The 19,347-nt window shown below is 38.9% G+C and overlaps 1 protein-coding gene across 1 annotated transcript; it reads right to left on the bottom strand.

Annotated features, from left to right (window-relative positions):
- Positions 1-17,063: 17,063 nt before the first annotated feature.
- LOC143303944 (retinol dehydrogenase 13-like) lies at positions 17,064-18,719 on the bottom strand. Its single transcript, XM_076626160.1, has 4 exons — positions 18,675-18,719; positions 18,497-18,605; positions 18,000-18,320; positions 17,064-17,917 (listed from the first exon to the last, which is right to left on the bottom strand). Exons 1-4 carry the CDS (start codon positions 18,717-18,719, stop codon positions 17,802-17,804), a joined length of 591 nt encoding a protein of 196 aa, XP_076482275.1. The 3' UTR covers positions 17,064-17,801.
- Positions 18,720-19,347: the final 628 nt, after the last annotated feature.

The following is a 19,347-nucleotide window of genomic DNA, read 5'->3' as shown; positions in this document are numbered from 1 at the left end:
TTACTCGGGCGGTGCGCTGAAAATCCTCCGTGAATTCTTCAGCGATCAGGTCCGCCTGCCGCAATAACCTTTCTGGGTCCGAATCGTCGACTGCCGCGAGGATACGCCTGATGCGGGCGGGTAATCGGTTCCTCCACAGCGTGAGGGTAAAATCATCGGGCGTGGAGGGGCTGGAGAGTTTTTTTAAATGTTGATAAAACTGGGATGGCTTTCTATCTCCCATCTCCTCGCTTTCCACCAACTTCTTTATCCGGGTCGCGTCCGTATCGGATAATTTGCGAATGAGCGCATGTTTTAATTTCTCGTAGCGTCCGATGTCTGGAAGGTTCGTCATCAGGTCTTCGACGTCCTGGAGCTGTTGATCGTTGAGGCATTTTACCAGCGTAACGTACTTAATGGTGTCTTCCGTAATTCGCGCTGCCTCGAATTGTCTCTCCAGAAGGGCAAACCATGCCGCCGTGTTCGTGGGCAGCAGTGGAGACATGCTGATCACCTGGCTGGCTATGGTTCCCTGTGTATTACTTTCCATCGTCGCGGTGCACTCAAAATCGGTGGTTAAAAACGATAGCACTATCACGGTCACCTCTTTCACAAAATGTCACGTTAAATCACGTCGGGGTCACCAGTTTGAGGTGGTATGGTGATAGGTGCGTAAGGAACTACTCTTGGTGTTTTTAACGAACAATAGTTTAATTAGAAATAATCAACAATCAGAGTTAACAATTAACAACTAACAATTACACTTAACAGACAACAGGTAACAACTAACAAATAACGATAGACACCGAGAGATCATTCGACGCGTTGCTATGCAAATAGTACCGAGGAGTTACACATTTAATAGCGCAAGACAGACTGACTCTGCTTTTGTTTCGGATCGCGCAGATTCTTCCCTTCGTAGCCCATCGATATCCCCCACTAGCGTGCATTCATTAGATGTGCCGCCAGTGCTGGCACGTGTATGCTCTTCCGAGAATTCGGCGGAAAGAGTGTGAAGATATCGATGGTACATTGGGCACGTCGGTGTTGCGCTTTGGCGGCGTCGCGCTTTGCATCCGGAGCCGTTGGAAAGTTCCGTGGCCCGTGCCGCCACAGATCTATAAATTTTAATATATTATACAAAATTATTCAATTAGTTTTCACTATTAGAGCAGCAATCAGTACATGTTAACAACAAAATTATGTACCATATAGTCGTTCACTGCTATGGGTATTTGGGGTCTTACAAAAAGGAGAGGTGACAACGAAGCAATCATAACTACAAAAGAAGTTCTAATAGCAAAAGCCGATGCATTATACGAGCAAGAACAATACCAGGAAATACATGACCTTCTAATAAATTATAAAGTAATGACATTATGTATATCACTTATAAATGTAGATAATAAAATTGAATATTTTTATAGGATAGCGGTGATATTGAAATTATATGGCGTTTGTGTAGAGCAATGTATAAATTGTCTAAAATTGTGAGTGAAGTGGATGGAAAGAAATTAATTTTCGAAGCTTATGATTTAATACTTGAAGCACTTGAGATAAAAGAGGATAATTGGGCTGCACACAAATGGGCATCGATTCTTCTTAATTCTAAGACTCTTTATGAAGGAGTAAAAGCACAAATAAAAGAGTCATATAATATTAAGAAACATATGCTGGTATATTTCATGATAATATATTAATATATATATATATATATATATATATATATATATATATATATATATATACTTATAAATATTTCATTCCCTGACACAATGTCAAGCAATTGTATCGAATATGTTTAATGTCGCAGAGAGCAATGGAACTAAATCCAAAAGAACCAACACTTACGTACATGCTTGGTACTTGGTGCTATCAAGTTGCTGATTTAACATGGTATCAAAGAAAAATTGCATCTGTAATATTTGGAGAACCGCCATCTTCATCATTCGAGGAAGCTCTAAAATATTTTGAAACTGCAGAGGAAATTGATCCCAATTTCTATAGTCAAAATTTATTAATGTTGGGAAAAACCTACTTAAAATTAAATCAAAAAGAGCTAGCTACGAAATATTTAAAAATGGCCCTTGATTATCCTGCAAAGAACGAAGATGATCGAGATGCTAAACAGGAAGCGCAGAAGTTGTTAAAGAAATTTTAACAAACTGGACAGAAGTTATAATCTATTATATGATAAATTGGAATTGAAGGGATAGAAGGGATAAAGAAAAATTTAGAATCTATCTTTTAAGTAGAAGTATAAAATTTATTTACTATAATGTACAATACAACTTATGTGTGATGAGCCTGTTATACACAACATCTATTTACAGTTCCCAAGTAAAGTAAGTAGTAGTTCCCATATAAAGTAGTTCCCAAGTCTAATTAGTTTAGCGATCAGGAGAGTATTCTTCTTCTTCTTCTTCTTCTTCTTCTTTTTCTTGTTCATCTTCATTCGTATTCCTGCGACGCCGCAGAATTGCTTCTGCTTGCAACCTGGTGAGCAACTGGAGATATGGACGCATTGCTGGGTTGCCTGATCTTCGTCCCGTACTTCCCGTCAGATGGTATAAAAGGTAGCGATGCAGGCCAAATTCCGAGATGAATTCACCACATGGGCAAATAAAGCTCACCATAACGTAATTCGGTGGTAAACTGTCTCGAGATTGTGTTCTGATGTGCAAGCTATTGTAACCAAGCGGGCACTCTCCCATCGTTTTGCTATAAGGCACGATCTGGAAAAATAAAATTAAGATAGGTAAATAAAAGATAAATAAATAATAAATAAAGAAATAAAATAAATAATTTCAAACAAATTGTTTGAAAAATCAGTGGAAGAAACGATTTGAAGGAAATAAAATACTTACTGCTCCAAGTGTGGTGAAGATGTATAAGGACGCTTTCAATCGCGAAGCGCTTCCAAACGTGAAGAACTTTCGAAATCGAAGTACTTCCAAATGCGAAGAAGAATCTGGAAAAATAAAATTAAGATAGATAAATAAAAAATAAATAAATAATAAATAAAGAAATAAAATAAATAATTTCAAACAAATTGTTTGAAAAATCAGTGGAAGAAACGATTTGAAGGAAATAAAATACTTACTGCTCCAAGTGTGGTGAAGATGTATAAGGACGCTTTCAATCGCGAAGCGCTTCCAAACGTGAAGAACTTTCGAACTCGAAGTACTTCCAAATGCGAAGAAGAATCTGGAAAAATAAAATTAAGATAGATAAATAAAAAATAAATAAATAATAAATAAAGAAATAAAATAAATAATTTCAAACAAATTGTTTGAAAAATCGGTGGAAGAAACGATTTGAAGGAAATAAAATACTTACTGCTCCAAGTGTGGTGAAGATGTATAAGGACTCTTTCAATCGCGAAGCGCTTCCAAACACGAAGAACTTTCGAACGTCGAGAATTTTCAAACGTCAAGAACTTCGAAGCGTCAAGAACTTTCAAACGTTCTGTTCGATAGTCGAATTGGGAATGTGATCTCCAAGCTAGTTGTCGAGCTTATATAGACGCCACTTCCCTTCATGTTTGCCCCCACTGCGTGGGTTAAGACTTTTAAGGGGGCCCCCTAATAAACAGGCAGGTAAAGCCTAAGCAGTTGTTCATTTGTTTGGTGTATGAAACACGGTTTAAAGGACAGACGGATTGTGCTTCAGGTATGCGAAACCTTCTTAATTACGGAAAGTCCGAGAATGCTTCTGAGAATATACAATGACAACAGAGTTGGAGGAAAGTGCGATTCTAATTTATTATTACCCCTTTAATGAGTGTCATAACACCGGTCCGCACCTTTGTTAGACCAATCAGTACATGTTAACAACAAAATTATGTACCATATCGTCGTTCACTGCTATGGGTATTTGGGGTCTTACAAAAAAGAGAGGTGACAACGAAGCAATCATAACTACAAAAGAAGTTCTAATAGCAAAAGCCGATGCATTATACGAGCAAGAACAATACCAGGAAATACATGACCTTCTAATAAATTAATAAGTAATGACATTATGTATATCACTTATAAATGTAGATAATAAAATTGAATATTTTTATAGGATAGCGGTGATATTGAAATTATATGGCGTTTGTGTAGAGCAATGTATAAATTGTCTAAAATTGTGAGTGAAGTGGATGGAAAGAAATTAATTTTCGAAGCTTATGATTTAATACTTGAAGCACTTGAGATAAAAGAGGATAATTGGGCTGCACACAAATGGGCATCGATTCTTCTTAATTCTAAGACTCTTTATGAAGGAGTAAAAGCACAAATAAAAGAGTCATATAATATTAAGAAACATATGCAGGTATATTTCATGATAATATATTAATATATATATATATATACTTATAAATATTTCATTCCCTGACACAATGTCAAGAAATTGTATCGAATATGTTTAATGTCGCAGAGAGCAATGGAACTAAATCCAAAAGAACCAACACTTATGTACATGCTTGGTACTTGGTGCTATCAAGTTGCTGATTTAACATGGTATCAAAGAAAAATTGCATCTGTAATATTTGGAGAACCGCCATCTTCATCATTCGAGGAAGCTCTAAAATATTTTGAAACTGCAGAGGAAATTGATCCCAATTTCTATAGTCAAAATTTATTAATGTTGGGAAAAACCTACTTAAAATTAAATCAAAAAGAGCTAGCTACGAAATATTTAAAAATGGCCCTTGATTATCCTGCAAAGAACGAAGATGATCGAGATGCTAAACAGGAAGCGCAGAAGTTGTTAAAGAAATTTTAACAAACTGGACAGAAGTTATAATCTATTATATGATAAATTGGAATTGAAGGGATAGAAGGGATAAAGAAAAATTTAGAATCTATCTTTTAAGTAGAAGTATAAAATTTATTTACTATAATGTACAATACAACTTATGTGTGATGAGCCTGTTATACACAACATCTATTTACAGTTCCCAAGTAAAGTAAGTAGTAGTTCCCATATAAAGTAGTTCCCAAGTCTAATTAGTTTAGCGATCAGGAGAGTATTCTTCTTCTTCTTCTTCTTCTTCTTTTTCTTGTTCATCTTCATTCGTATTCCTGCGACGCCGCAGAATTGCTTCTGCTTGCAACCTGGTGAGCAACTGGAGATATGGACGCATTGCTGGGTTGCCTGATCTTCGTCCCGTACTTCCCGTCAGATGGTATAAAAGGTAGCGATGCAGGCCAAATTCCGAGATGAATTCACCACATGGGCAAATAAAGCTCACCATAACGTAATTCGGTGGTAAACTGTCTCGAGATTGTGTTCTGATGTGCAAGCTATTGTAACCAAGCGGGCACTCTCCCATCGTTTTGCTATAAGGCACGATCTGGAAAAATAAAATTAAGATAGGTAAATAAAAGATAAATAAATAATAAATAAAGAAATAAAATAAATAATTTCAAACAAATTGTTTGAAAAATCAGTGGAAGAAACGATTTGAAGGAAATAAAATACTTACTGCTCCAAGTGTGGTGAAGATGTATAAGGACGCTTTCAATCGCGAAGCGCTTCCAAACGTGAAGAACTTTCGAAATCGAAGTACTTCCAAATGCGAAGAAGAATCTGGAAAAATAAAATTAAGATAGATAAATAAAAAATAAATAAATAATAAATAAAGAAATAAAATAAATAATTTCAAACAAATTGTTTGAAAAATCAGTGGAAGAAACGATTTGAAGGAAATAAAATACTTACTGCTCCAAGTGTGGTGAAGATGTATAAGGACGCTTTCAATCGCGAAGCGCTTCCAAACGTGAAGAACTTTCGAACTCGAAGTACTTCCAAATGCGAAGAAGAATCTGGAAAAATAAAATTAAGATAGATAAATAAAAAATAAATAAATAATAAATAAAGAAATAAAATAAATAATTTCAAACAAATTGTTTGAAAAATCGGTGGAAGAAACGATTTGAAGGAAATAAAATACTTACTGCTCCAAGTGTGGTGAAGATGTATAAGGACTCTTTCAATCGCGAAGCGCTTCCAAACACGAAGAACTTTCGAACGTCGAGAATTTTCAAACGTCAAGAACTTCGAAGCGTCAAGAACTTTCAAACGTTCTGTTCGATAGTCGAATTGGGAATGTGATCTCCAAGCTAGTTGTCGAGCTTATATAGACGCCACTTCCCTTCATGTTTGCCCCCACTGCGTGGGTTAAGACTTTTAAGGGGGCCCCCTAATAAACAGGCAGGTAAAGCCTAAGCAGTTGTTCATTTGTTTGGTGTATGAAACACGGTTTAAAGGACAGACGGATTGTGCTTCAGGTATGCGAAACCTTCTTAATTACGGAAAGTCCGAGAATGCTTCTGAGAATATACAATGACAACAGAGTTGGAGGAAAGTGCGATTCTAATTTATTATTACCCCTTTAATGAGTGTCATAACACCGGTCCGCACCTTTGTTAGACCAATCAGTACATGTTAACAACAAAATTATGTACCATATCGTCGTTCACTGCTATGGGTATTTGGGGTCTTACAAAAAAGAGAGGTGACAACGAAGCAATCATAACTACAAAAGAAGTTCTAATAGCAAAAGCCGATGCATTATACGAGCAAGAACAATACCAGGAAATACATGACCTTCTAATAAATTAATAAGTAATGACATTATGTATATCACTTATAAATGTAGATAATAAAATTGAATATTTTTATAGGATAGCGGTGATATTGAAATTATATGGCGTTTGTGTAGAGCAATGTATAAATTGTCTAAAATTGTGAGTGAAGTGGATGGAAAGAAATTAATTTTCGAAGCTTATGATTTAATACTTGAAGCACTTGAGATAAAAGAGGATAATTGGGCTGCACACAAATGGGCATCGATTCTTCTTAATTCTAAGACTCTTTATGAAGGAGTAAAAGCACAAATAAAAGAGTCATATAATATTAAGAAACATATGCAGGTATATTTCATGATAATATATTAATATATATATATATATACTTATAAATATTTCATTCCCTGACACAATGTCAAGAAATTGTATCGAATATGTTTAATGTCGCAGAGAGCAATGGAACTAAATCCAAAAGAACCAACACTTATGTACATGCTTGGTACTTGGTGCTATCAAGTTGCTGATTTAACATGGTATCAAAGAAAAATTGCATCTGTAATATTTGGAGAACCGCCATCTTCATCATTCGAGGAAGCTCTAAAATATTTTGAAACTGCAGAGGAAATTGATCCCAATTTCTATAGTCAAAATTTATTAATGTTGGGAAAAACCTACTTAAAATTAAATCAAAAAGAGCTAGCTACGAAATATTTAAAAATGGCCCTTGATTATCCTGCAAAGAACGAAGATGATCGAGATGCTAAACAGGAAGCGCAGAAGTTGTTAAAGAAATTTTAACAAACTGGACAGAAGTTATAATCTATTATATGATAAATTGGAATTGAAGGGATAGAAGGGATAAAGAAAAATTTAGAATCTATCTTTTAAGTAGAAGTATAAAATTTATTTACTATAATGTACAATACAACTTATGTGTGATGAGCCTGTTATACACAACATCTATTTACAGTTCCCAAGTAAAGTAAGTAGTAGTTCCCATATAAAGTAGTTCCCAAGTCTAATTAGTTTAGCGATCAGGAGAGTATTCTTCTTCTTCTTCTTCTTCTTCTTCTTTTTCTTGTTCATCTTCATTCGTATTCCTGCGACACCGCAGAATTGCTTCTGCTTGCAACCTGGTGAGCAACTGGAGATATGGACGCATTGCTGGGTTGCCTGATCTTCGTCCCGTACTTCCCGTCAGATGGTATAAAAGGTAGCGATGCAGGCCAAATTCCGAGATGAATTCACCACATGGGCAAATAAAGCTCACCATAACGTAATTCGGTGGTAAACTGTCTCGAGATTGTGTTCTGATGTGCAAGCTATTGTAACCAAGCGGGCACTCTCCCATCGTTTTGCTATAAGGCACGATCTGGAAAAATAAAATTAAGATAGGTAAATAAAAGATAAATAAATAATAAATAAAGAAATAAAATAAATAATTTCAAACAAATTGTTTGAAAAATCAGTGGAAGAAACGATTTGAAGGAAATAAAATACTTACTGCTCCAAGTGTGGTGAAGATGTATAAGGACGCTTTCAATCGCGAAGCGCTTCCAAACGTGAAGAACTTTCGAAATCGAAGTACTTCCAAATGCGAAGAAGAATCTGGAAAAATAAAATTAAGATAGATAAATAAAAAATAAATAAATAATAAATAAAGAAATAAAATAAATAATTTCAAACAAATTGTTTGAAAAATCAGTGGAAGAAACGATTTGAAGGAAATAAAATACTTACTGCTCCAAGTGTGGTGAAGATGTATAAGGACGCTTTCAATCGCGAAGCGCTTCCAAACGTGAAGAACTTTCGAACTCGAAGTACTTCCAAATGCGAAGAAGAATCTGGAAAAATAAAATTAAGATAGATAAATAAAAAATAAATAAATAATAAATAAAGAAATAAAATAAATAATTTCAAACAAATTGTTTGAAAAATCAGTGGAAGAAACGATTTGAAGGAAATAAAATACTTACTGCTCCAAGTGTGGTGAAGATGTATAAGGACTCTTTCAATCGCGAAGCGCTTCCAAACACGAAGAACTTTCGAACGTCGAGAATTTTCAAACGTCAAGAACTTCGAAGCGTCAAGAACTTTCAAACGTTCTGTTCGATAGTCGAATTGGGAATGTGATCTCCAAGCTAGTTGTCGAGCTTACATAGACGCCACTTCCCTTCATGTTTGCCCCCACTGCGTGGGTTAAGACTTTTAAGGGGGCCCCCTAATTAACAGGCAGGTAAAGCCTAAACAGTTGTTCATTTGTTTGGTGTATGAAACACGGTTTAAAGGACAGACGGATTGTGCTCCAGGTTTGCGAAACCTTCTTAATTACGGAAAGTCCGAGAATGCTTCTGAGAATATACAATGACAACAGAGTTGGAGGAAAGTGCGATTCTAATTTATTATTACCCCTTTAATGAGGGTCATAACACCGGTCCGCACCTTTGTTAGACGGAGCACCTGTCCCGTTGACCGTGGCTACGTTGGGCGGCAGGCTGTCGCCCCGAGCCAAAGCTCACCGTCACTAATCCCGAACAGTTACCATCGGCTTGGATAACTGCGATTGTTTCATTACGGCTATAGTAGACTCTAGATTACAATGTTAGGAGGTTAGGAGGGGCCCCGGCGTCGTTTCGTCTCCGACATATTGAAACATTGAACGATACATCTACCATCGCCTTATTATTTCTTATGCATTAATTACACAGTCGTCGTATTAAGTATATAGTAAGTACAGCAGAGAAATATTTGATCGATATAGTAGTCGGTCGCTTGAGCTATCCCGATGATTATATTGTAAATATCGTTGGCTTTGAATATATTTTATCATCAAGGGACAGCTTCTTATTGTCGGTATTTGGCGGAGGGTTACGATGACGAGTGGTAAACTCCTTCTAGGTAGGTTCAGGGAGAGGACAAGAGGTAGCTATATAATTCAAAAGCATTAATAGTTCCCGTTTTCCTTCTGCTTGAAAGAATGATTTATTGTCATTAGCCGATTTTGCGAAAATTTGTTGAAAAATTTGCGGCTAATTTTCCCTTCAAAGTGTTCCAAAAAAGTGAAAAATTGAAATTTCGAAAAACCCTCCCAGCGTTACCTGGGGAAAACTGTTACCTAACGAATGAACTTTGAGTTTTTGATTTCAGATGATTCAGCACCAAGTTATGAGCAATTCTACTTTTTTCCGAGACACGTCCGAATAATTACTGCCATTGCCGTATTTTTTAATATTTCTCCGTGAAAATTTTATACAATATTCTTCGAATGTCATACTTTAATGTACTATTGGTTTTAATAAAGAGTATCTACAGCCAATCTACCTAAAAAGTTTTGATAAATTCCCATATATCGCGTTATTTCTGTTCGTACTATACCAGGATGGACGGCATTCACTGTAACACCAGTTCCTATATGACATAAAAAATAATGCTTTATCGATTGTATTATTTATTCAAAAATAAATTTTATTTTCTGTTAAAATGACAAAACCTTTCAATTTATTTGCCAATTCCTTTGTAAATAGAATGTTAGCTAATTTGCTCTGTGCATATGCTTCGCCAGGCTCATAGGTTTTCTCATTATTCAAATCGTCGAATGTAATTTTGCCACGCTTGTGTGCACTACTTGAAACATTTACAATCCTTGATGGTGCAGAATCTTTTAAAGTGTCTAATAGGCTCCTAACGCCTATCCGAGACCCGCCTGAAACCAATCAGGAAATCGAACTCTCCTGCCCGCGCGTGTGGTGTGATGAACTCTTGAGTACCCTTCGCTTTGTTCGTTTCGGGCACCAGGCGGTATCGTTCCATTGCGCTTTTCCGTGCTATGGTGTTCAATATTATCGTTAAATAGAAATGCGGGTTTCAATCGGTCTATGGACACTATTACGTTTTTATTATTTATTTTAATAGTGAAGGTCTTTTTTCCTCGCTCTATAACCTGATACGGCCCGTCGTAGGGTGGTTGTAAGGGGTCTCCGATGGCGTCGCGACGCAGAAATACATAAGGCGATGTTTCGAGGTCGCGGAACACGAAGGTTCTCCTTTCGCCGTGTCGCGTAATTGGATGAGGCCTGATTTTTCCTATTCGGTCTTTTAGGCGACTTGCGAATTCCGAATTGGCCTGTTGTTTAGTCGGTACAAAAAATTCTGCCGGCAATCGTATGCCGGTGCCATAAACCATTTCGGCTGCCGTCGCGTTTAGGTCCTCTTTAATAGCCGTTCGTATGCCTAATAGAACTATCGGCAAGATATCCACCCAGTTGCTCGTATCGTGGCATTTGATTGCTGCTTTTAGTTGTCGGTGCAGGCGCCCTACCATCCCGTTGGAGGCGGGGTGATAGGCTGTCGTGCGCAAATGTCTGATGCCGAGCAACCGGCATAGTTCGTTAAATAGGTTCGACTCGAACTGGCGTCCTTGATCGGTCGTTATTTTTAAAGGCACGCCGAAACGAGATATCCACGTGGAAAGGAGAGCCGAAGCGACGGTTGCCGCCTCCATGTCGGCGATGGGAATGGCTTCGGGCCAACGCGAAAAACGGTCGATACACGTTAGACAATATCGGTAGCCTTTTGAATATGGCATCGCGATAATGTCTATGTGTAAGTGTTCGAAACGGCCCGCTAATTCTCCGAATGTTCCGACGGGTGAGGATACGTGCCTGGTGACTTTACATTGTTGACACGGGATACATTGTCGTGTCCAATTTCGGGAGTCCTTGTTTATGGACGGCCAGACGAAACGCGTCGTCACCAGGTTTTGAGTGGCACGTATCCCTGGATGGGAAAGTCCATGGAGCGAATTAAATACGTCGCGCCGCAAGGATTTCGGTACGTACGGTCGTACAAAGTCACCCGATACGTCGCAATATATTTCTACGTCGTGATCGGGGAAACGTATTTTCTTTAACCGTAGCGCGGATGTACCGGAGTTGACGATGTTGCTTAGTTCTTTGTCGGCTTCTTGCGCGGCGGCGAGAGCTCGATGGTCCACAGACTTTCCTATCGCTTCGATGCGTGACAGAGCGTCGGCAACATTATTGTCTAACCCCTTGATATATCTTATGTCGGTAGTGAATTGTCCGATGCAATCTAGTTGCCGGAATTGTCGCGGCGAACACTTATCAGGATCTTGGTTGAACGCATATGTAAGGGGTTTATGATCGGTGTAAATTATAAAATTTCTCCCTTCAATGGCGTGTCGAAATCGCTTTACCGCAGTGTACATAGCGAGTAATTCGCGGTCGTACGCGCTGTACTTTCGCTGCGCGGAGTTCAACGGTTTGGTAAGGAAACCTAACGGCTGCCAAGAGTCGTTGACGCGTTGCTGGAGGACCGCTCCTATTGCATAGTCGGATGCGTCTACCGCGAGGCTAACAGGTGCGCCAGGTATCGAATGCGCTAACATCGTGGCGTTAGCGAGGGCGCGTTTCGACTCGCGGAAGCTGGCTTCGGATTGCTCTGTCCATTTGATGGGCGCGTTGCCCTTTTTTCCTCCTTTTAATAGGTCGTTTAGGGGTTGAAAAATTTTTGCGGCCCCCGGTATGAAACGTCGATAGAAATTAATCATACCGAGGTACCTGCGTAGTGCTTTAACGGTCCCGGGGAGCGGTACTTCTACAATAGCGTCAACGCGTTCGGCTAGCGGCTTTATCCCGTCGGCGTTTACGGTGTGTCCCGAGAATGTGATTTCGTTCATACCGAATTCGCACTTTACTGGGTTGATGACTACGCCATACTCGTTTAAGCGTTCAAACAAAATCCGAAGGTGTTCGCGATCTTGTTCTTCGGTTTCGGATGCGATTAAGAAATCGTCTATGTAAGCGAACACGAAGTCCAGACCACGGGTAATTTCGTCAACGAATCTTTGACACGTTTGCGCGGTGTTTCGAAGCCCAAACATCATGTTGGTTGCTTCGAAAAGTCCGAAAGGTGTCGTGATCGCGGTTTTCTTAACGTCTTCTGGCGCGATCGGGATTTGGTGGTAAGCGCGGACAAGGTCGATTTTTGAGTAGACACGCTTACCGTACAGATGTTGCGCGATATCTTCGATGTGTGGTGGGGAGTACCTGTCGGGTATGGTGCGAGCGTTCAACGCACGATAGTCGCCGCATGGTCGTAGACTTCCGTCCTTCTTTGGGACGACATGCAGGGGTGATGCCCATGGACTCTTCGATGGCCGCATCACTCCTTGCTCGATCATTGCTGCAAAATCCGCCTTGACTTGCTTGAGACGATCCGGTGCGAGACGTCGAGGTTTACTGTAGACGGGTGGCCCGGGTGTGGTTTCAATATGGTGTACCACACTGTGTCGGATTTTCTCTCGTCCGAAGGCCGGTGGGCGAGTTAGATCCGGAAACTCCGCCAAAAGTCGATGGTAGACCGATTCGCCGATTACGGTTTTGATGGATATTTCTTCCGTCGTGGCAGCATATCCCCTTGATGATAATTGGGTTGTCGTGTCGAGGAGTCGTTTGTTTCGCGGGTCCACGAGCAACCCATAATGGCTTAAAAAATCTACGCCTATGATAGGCGTTTGAACGTCAGCAATTACGAAGTTCCACTTGAAGGCTCGTCTTAGGGACAGGTTAAGGCCAATCGCAGTGGTACCATACGTTGCGATGCGCGTCCCGTTGGCCGCGAATAGTTCGTACGTGTTTTTCTTGACGTGCCTATGGATTTTACTGCGGGGGTATACGCTGATGTCGGCGCCGGTGTCTACGAGGAAAGAGATCTTCGTTCCTTTGTCCGTAACGAAGATGCGGCGGGATCTCAGGCCGTCGTCGTCTGCCGCGTCTACGGACGGCTGGTCTCGTTTCCCGACTTCCACGTGCATGGGAAACGACAGCTCCTCGCGCGTTCTCCGAACTTTGCATGATAGAAACACAGATCGTCTTGCCGTGGCCGATCTCGCGAGCGCGAACGTCGGTGGTATCGCGAACGCGAGCGTGATCGTGATCGTGGTCGACGATGATTAATGATGCTCAACGCGTTCATCTGTGCCTGCAACTGTGATATTCGCTCACTCAACACGTTGATTGCGGCGGCCATTGGTTCGTATACTCCAGCGTTTTGCGCTGGTGGGTCCATTACTGCCGTTACTCGGGCGGTGCGCTGAAAATCCTCCGTGAATTCTTCAGCGATCAGGTCCGCCTGCCGCAATAACCTTTCTGGGTCCGAATCGTCGACTGCCGCGAGGATACGCCTGATGCGGGCGGGTAATCGGTTCCTCCACAGCGTGAGGGTAAAATCATCGGGCGTGGAGGGGCTGGAGAGTTTTTTTAAATGTTGATAAAACTGGGATGGTTTTCTATCTCCCATCTCCTCGCTTTCCACCAACTTCTTTATCCGGGTCGCGTCCGTATCGGATAATTTGCGAATGAGCGCATGTTTTAATTTCTCGTAGCGTCCGATGTCTGGAAGGTTCGTCATCAGGTCTTCGACGTCCTGGAGCTGTTGATCGTTGAGGCATTTTACCAGCGTAACGTACTTAATGGTGTCTTCCGTAATTCGCGCTGCCTCGAATTGTCTCTCCAGAAGGGCAAACCATGCCGCCGTGTTCGTGGGCAGCAGTGGAGACATGCTGATCACCTGGCTGGCTATGGTTCCCTGTGTATTACTTTCCATCGTCGCGGTGCACTCAAAATCGGTGGTTAAAAACGATAGCACTATCACGGTCACCTCTTTCACAAAATGTCACGTTAAATCACGTCGGGGTCACCAGTTTGAGGTGGTATGGTGATAGGTGCGTAAGGAACTACTCTTGGTGTTTTTAACGAACAATAGTTTAATTAGAAATAATCAACAATCAGAGTTAACAATTAACAACTAACAATTACACTTAACAGACAACAGGTAACAACTAACAAATAACGATAGACACCGAGAGATCATTCGACGCGTTGCTATGCAAATAGTACCGAGGAGTTACACATTTAATAGCGCAAGACAGACTGACTCTGCTTTTGTTTCGGATCGCGCAGATTCTTCCCTTCGTAGCCCATCGATATCCCCCACTAGCGTGCATTCATTAGATGTGCCGCCAGTGCTGGCACGTGTATGCTCTTCCGAGAATTCGGCGGAAAGAGTGTGAAGATATCGATGGTACATTGGGCACGTCGGTGTTGCGCTTTGGCGGCGTCGCGCTTTGCATCCGGAGCCGTTGGAAAGTTCCGTGGCCCGTGCCGCCACAGATCTATAAATTTTAATATATTATACAAAATTATTCAATTAGTTTTCACTATTAGAGCAGCAATCAGTACATGTTAACAACAAAATTATGTACCATATAGTCGTTCACTGCTATGGGTATTTGGGGTCTTACAAAAAGGAGAGGTGACAACGAAGCAATCATAACTACAAAAGAAGTTCTAATAGCAAAAGCCGATGCATTATACGAGCAAGAACAATACCAGGAAATACATGACCTTCTAATAAATTATAAAGTAATGACATTATGTATATCACTTATAAATGTAGATAATAAAATTGAATATTTTTATAGGATAGCGGTGATATTGAAATTATATGGCGTTTGTGTAGAGCAATGTATAAATTGTCTAAAATTGTGAGTGAAGTGGATGGAAAGAAATTAATTTTCGAAGCTTATGATTTAATACTTGAAGCACTTGAGATAAAAGAGGATAATTGGGCTGCACACAAATGGGCATCGATTCTTCTTAATTCTAAGACTCTTTATGAAGGAGTAAAAGCACAAATAAAAGAGTCATATAATATTAAGAAACATATGCTGGTATATTTCATGATAATATATTAATATATATATATATATATATATATATATATATATATACTTATAAATATTTCATTCCCTGACACAATGTCAAGCAATTGTATCGAATATGTTTAATGTCGCAGAGAGCAATGGAACTAAATCCAAAAGAACCAACACTTACGTACATGCTTGGTACTTGGTGCTATCAAGTTGCTGATTTAACATGGTATCAAAGAAAAATTGCATCTGTAATATTTGGAGAACCGCCATCTTCATCATTCGAGGAAGCTCTAAAATATTTTGAAACTGCAGAGGAAATTGATCCCAATTTCTATAGTCAAAATTTATTAATGTTGGGAAAAACCTACTTAAAATTAAATCAAAAAGAGCTAGCTACGAAATATTTAAAAATGGCCCTTGATTATCCTGCAAAGAACGAAGATGATCGAGATGCTAAACAGGAAGCGCAGAAGTTGTTAAAGAAATTTTAACAAACTGGACAGAAGTTATAATCTATTATATGATAAATTGGAATTGAAGGGATAGAAGGGATAAAGAAAAATTTAGAATCTATCTTTTAAGTAGAAGTATAAAATTTATTTACTATAATGTACAATACAACTTATGTGTGATGAGCCTGTTATACACAACATCTATTTACAGTTCCCAAGTAAAGTAAGTAGTAGTTCCCATATAAAGTAGTTCCCAAGTCTAATTAGTTTAGCGATCAGGAGAGTATTCTACTTCTTCTTCTTCTTCTTCTTTTTCTTGTTCATCTTCATTCGTATTCCTGCGACGCCCCAGAATTGCTTCTGCTTGCAACCTGGTGAGCAACAGGAGATATGGACGCGCTGCTGGGCTGCCTGATCTTCGTCCCGTCCTTCCCGTCAGATGGTATAAAAGGTAGCGATGCAGGCCAAATAGCGAGATGAATTCACCACATGGGCAAATAAAGCTCACCATAACGTAATTCGGTGGTAAACTGTCTCGAGATTGTGTTCTGATGTGCAAGCTATTGTAACCAAGCGGGCACTCTCCCATCGTTTTGTTATAAGGCACGATCTGGAAAAATAAAATTAAGATAGGTAAATAAAAAATAAATAAATAATAAATAAAGAAATAGAATAAATAATTTCAAACAAATTGTTTGAAAAATCAGTGGAAGAAACGATTTGAAGGAAATAAAATACTTACTGCTCCAAGTGTGGTGAAGATGTATAAGGACGCTTTCAATCGCGAAGCGCTTCCAAACACGAAGAACTTTCGAACGTCGAGAATTTTCAAACGTCAAGAACTTCGAAGCGTCAAGAACTTTCAAACGTTCTGTTCGATAGTCGAATTGGGAATGTGATCTCCGAGCTAGTTGTCGAGCTTATATAGACGCCATTTCGCTTCATGTTTGCCACCATTGGGTGGGTTAAGACTTTTAAGGGGGCCCCCTAATTAACAGGCTGGTAAAGCCTAAGCAGTTGTTCATTTGTTTGGTGTATGAAACACGGTTGAAAGGACAGACGTATTGTGCATCAGGTATGCGAAACCTTCTTAATTATGGAAAGTCCGAGAATGCTTCTGAGAATATACAATGACAACAGAGTTGGAGGAAAGTGCGATTCTAATTTATTATTGCCCCTTTAATGAGGGTCATAACACCGGTCCGCACCTTCGTTAGACGGAGCGCCCGCCCCGTTGACCGTGGCTACGTTGGGCGGCAGGCTGTCGCCCCGAGCCAAAGCTCACCGTCACTACTCCCGAACAGTTACCATCAGCTTGGATAACTGCGATTGTTTCATTACGGCTATAGTAGACTCTAGATTACAATGTTAGGAGGTTAGGAGGGGCCCCGGCGTCCTTTCGTCTCCGACATATTGAAACATTGAACGATACATCTACCATCGCCTTATTATTTCTTATGCATTAATTACACAGTCGTCGTATTAAGTATATAGTAAGTACAGCAGAGAAATATTTGATCGATATAGTTGTCGGTCGCTTGAGCTATTCCGATGATTATATTGTAAATATCGTTGGCTTTGAATATATTTTATCATCAAGGGACAGCTTCTTATTGTTGGTATTTGGCGGAGGGTTACGATGACGAGTGGTAAACTCCTTCTAGGTAGGTTCAGGGAGAGGACAAGAGGTAGCTATATAATTCAAAAGCATTAATAGTTCCCGTTTTCCTTCTGCTTGAAAGAATGATTTATTGTCATTAGCCGATTTTGCGAAAATTTGTTGAAAAATTTGCGGCTAATTTTCCCTTCAAAGTGTTCCAAAAAAGTGAAAAATTGAAATTTCGAAAAACCCTCCCAGCGTTACCTGGGGAAAACTGTTACCTAACGAATGAACTTTGAGTTTTTGATTTCAGATGATCCAGCACCAAGTTATGAGCAATTCTACTTTTTTCCGAGACACGTCCGAATAATTACTGCCATTGCCGTATTTTTTAATATTTCTCCGTGAAAATTTTATACAATATTCTTCGAATGTCATACTTTAATGTACTATTGGTTTTAATAAAGAGTATCTACAGCCAATCTACCTAAAAAGTTTTGATAAATTCCCATATATCGCGTTATTTCTGTTCGTACTATACCAGGATGGACGGCATTCACTGTAACACCAGTTCCTATATGACATAAAAAATAATGCTTTATCGATTGTATTATTTATTCAAAAATAAATTTTATTTTCTGTTAAAATGACAAAACCTTTCAATTTATTTGCCAATTCCTTTGTAAATAGAATATTAGCTAATTTGCTCTGTGCATATGCTTCGCCAGGCTCATAGGTTTTCTCATTATTCAAATCGTCGAATTTAATTTTGCCACGCTTGTGTGCACTACTTGAAACATTTACAATCCTTGATGGTGCAGAATCTTTTAAAGTGTCTAACAATAAATTTGTTAGTAAAAAGTGTCCTATATGATTCACACCAAATTGCAATTCAATTCCTTCTTGGGTATACATCTTAGGACATCTCATTACTCCTGCATTATTTATAAGAATGTGAAGCTTTCTTTTCTTGTGTTCTACAATGGAAACAGATAATACAAATTATGCTATAGACCTATTGATTTAGATATAATAAGTTCACGAAGAATTTCTTCCCAATTTAGTATTCAAAAATAGATGAACACTTTATACATATAACAAAGCTATGTTATTTCATTTCATTTCATACTCTAACATAGGATATGGTATATACCTTTCTTAAATTGCTCTGCAAAATCCCTAATACTTTTTTGAGATGCTAGATCACATGGTCTACAATAAACATATTTATTGCTACTTTCTACTACTATGTCACGGCGTGTCTAAAAAAATGATGATTAATTTTATAAGGTTTTGAAACAGCCGCAAACGTTTTTCTAAATAAATAAAACTGCACCAATAATTAACGGCAATTTTTTAGAAATAGTCAATAGCATTAATTATCAATAATTTAGTAAAACATTGTACGATTTGTTTTTTCCTTCAAGTAATATACAATGTAAACGGCATAACTGAATTTGTAACAATTCAATCATGAAACAAATATACAATAGATTTTGATAATATTGATTAAAATGCAATAGTCCATTTCTATATATTATAATTTTTCTTAGTTTATTGTCATTGTTAATTTATATTATTTTAATCATAATTACACATAATTCATCATAATTAATTCGGATTCTGTTTCGAATACATGTCAAGTCATGGATATTGGATGATTCAAAATAAAGAGCGAAATTTAATACTCAGAAACGTGTAATGTATTTATCGCAAATACAAAATTCTATACTTTATATTTGTCGGAGATGAAAGAACACCGGAATCTGTAATTGAACAATTGTAGTTATTCAATCCGATTGTAATTGTTCGAGAGTTGTGATAATGAGCTTGGGCTCGAGGCGACAGTCAGTCGCCGAACGTAGCCGCGGTCACGGGATGAACGCTTTGCCTAGCAAAGGTATGGAGTAATTCTATAGCTCTCCTTAAAGGAAATATTCGTGGCGACACGCGACAGTAAACATTCCAACGGTTTCTGTCCCGTGGCTCGCCACACGCAGACCC

This window comes from Bombus vancouverensis, chromosome 17, assembly GCF_051014615.1.
Source record: "Bombus vancouverensis nearcticus chromosome 17, iyBomVanc1_principal, whole genome shotgun sequence".
Taxonomy (NCBI): Eukaryota; Metazoa; Arthropoda; class Insecta; order Hymenoptera; family Apidae; genus Bombus; species Bombus vancouverensis.
Note: the sequence above shows the minus strand (reverse complement) of the source record. Positions and strands in the feature narration are given on the sequence as shown.

What these genes read in the sequence shown, in the direction of transcription:
- LOC143303944 (XM_076626160.1), bottom strand. Translation starts at nt 18,719, where the DNA reads ATGCTATTGACTATTTCTAAAAAATTGCCGTTAATTATTGGTGCA. An exon ending in TGCAGAGCAATTTAAGAAAG is followed by an intron (nt 18,321 to 18,496) that starts GTATATACCATA and finishes TTTCCATTGTAG; the next exon opens with AACACAAGAAAAGAAAGCTT. An exon ending in ATTGGCAAATAAATTGAAAG is followed by an intron (nt 17,918 to 17,999) that starts GTTTTGTCATTT and finishes TATGTCATATAG; the next exon opens with GAACTGGTGTTACAGTGAAT.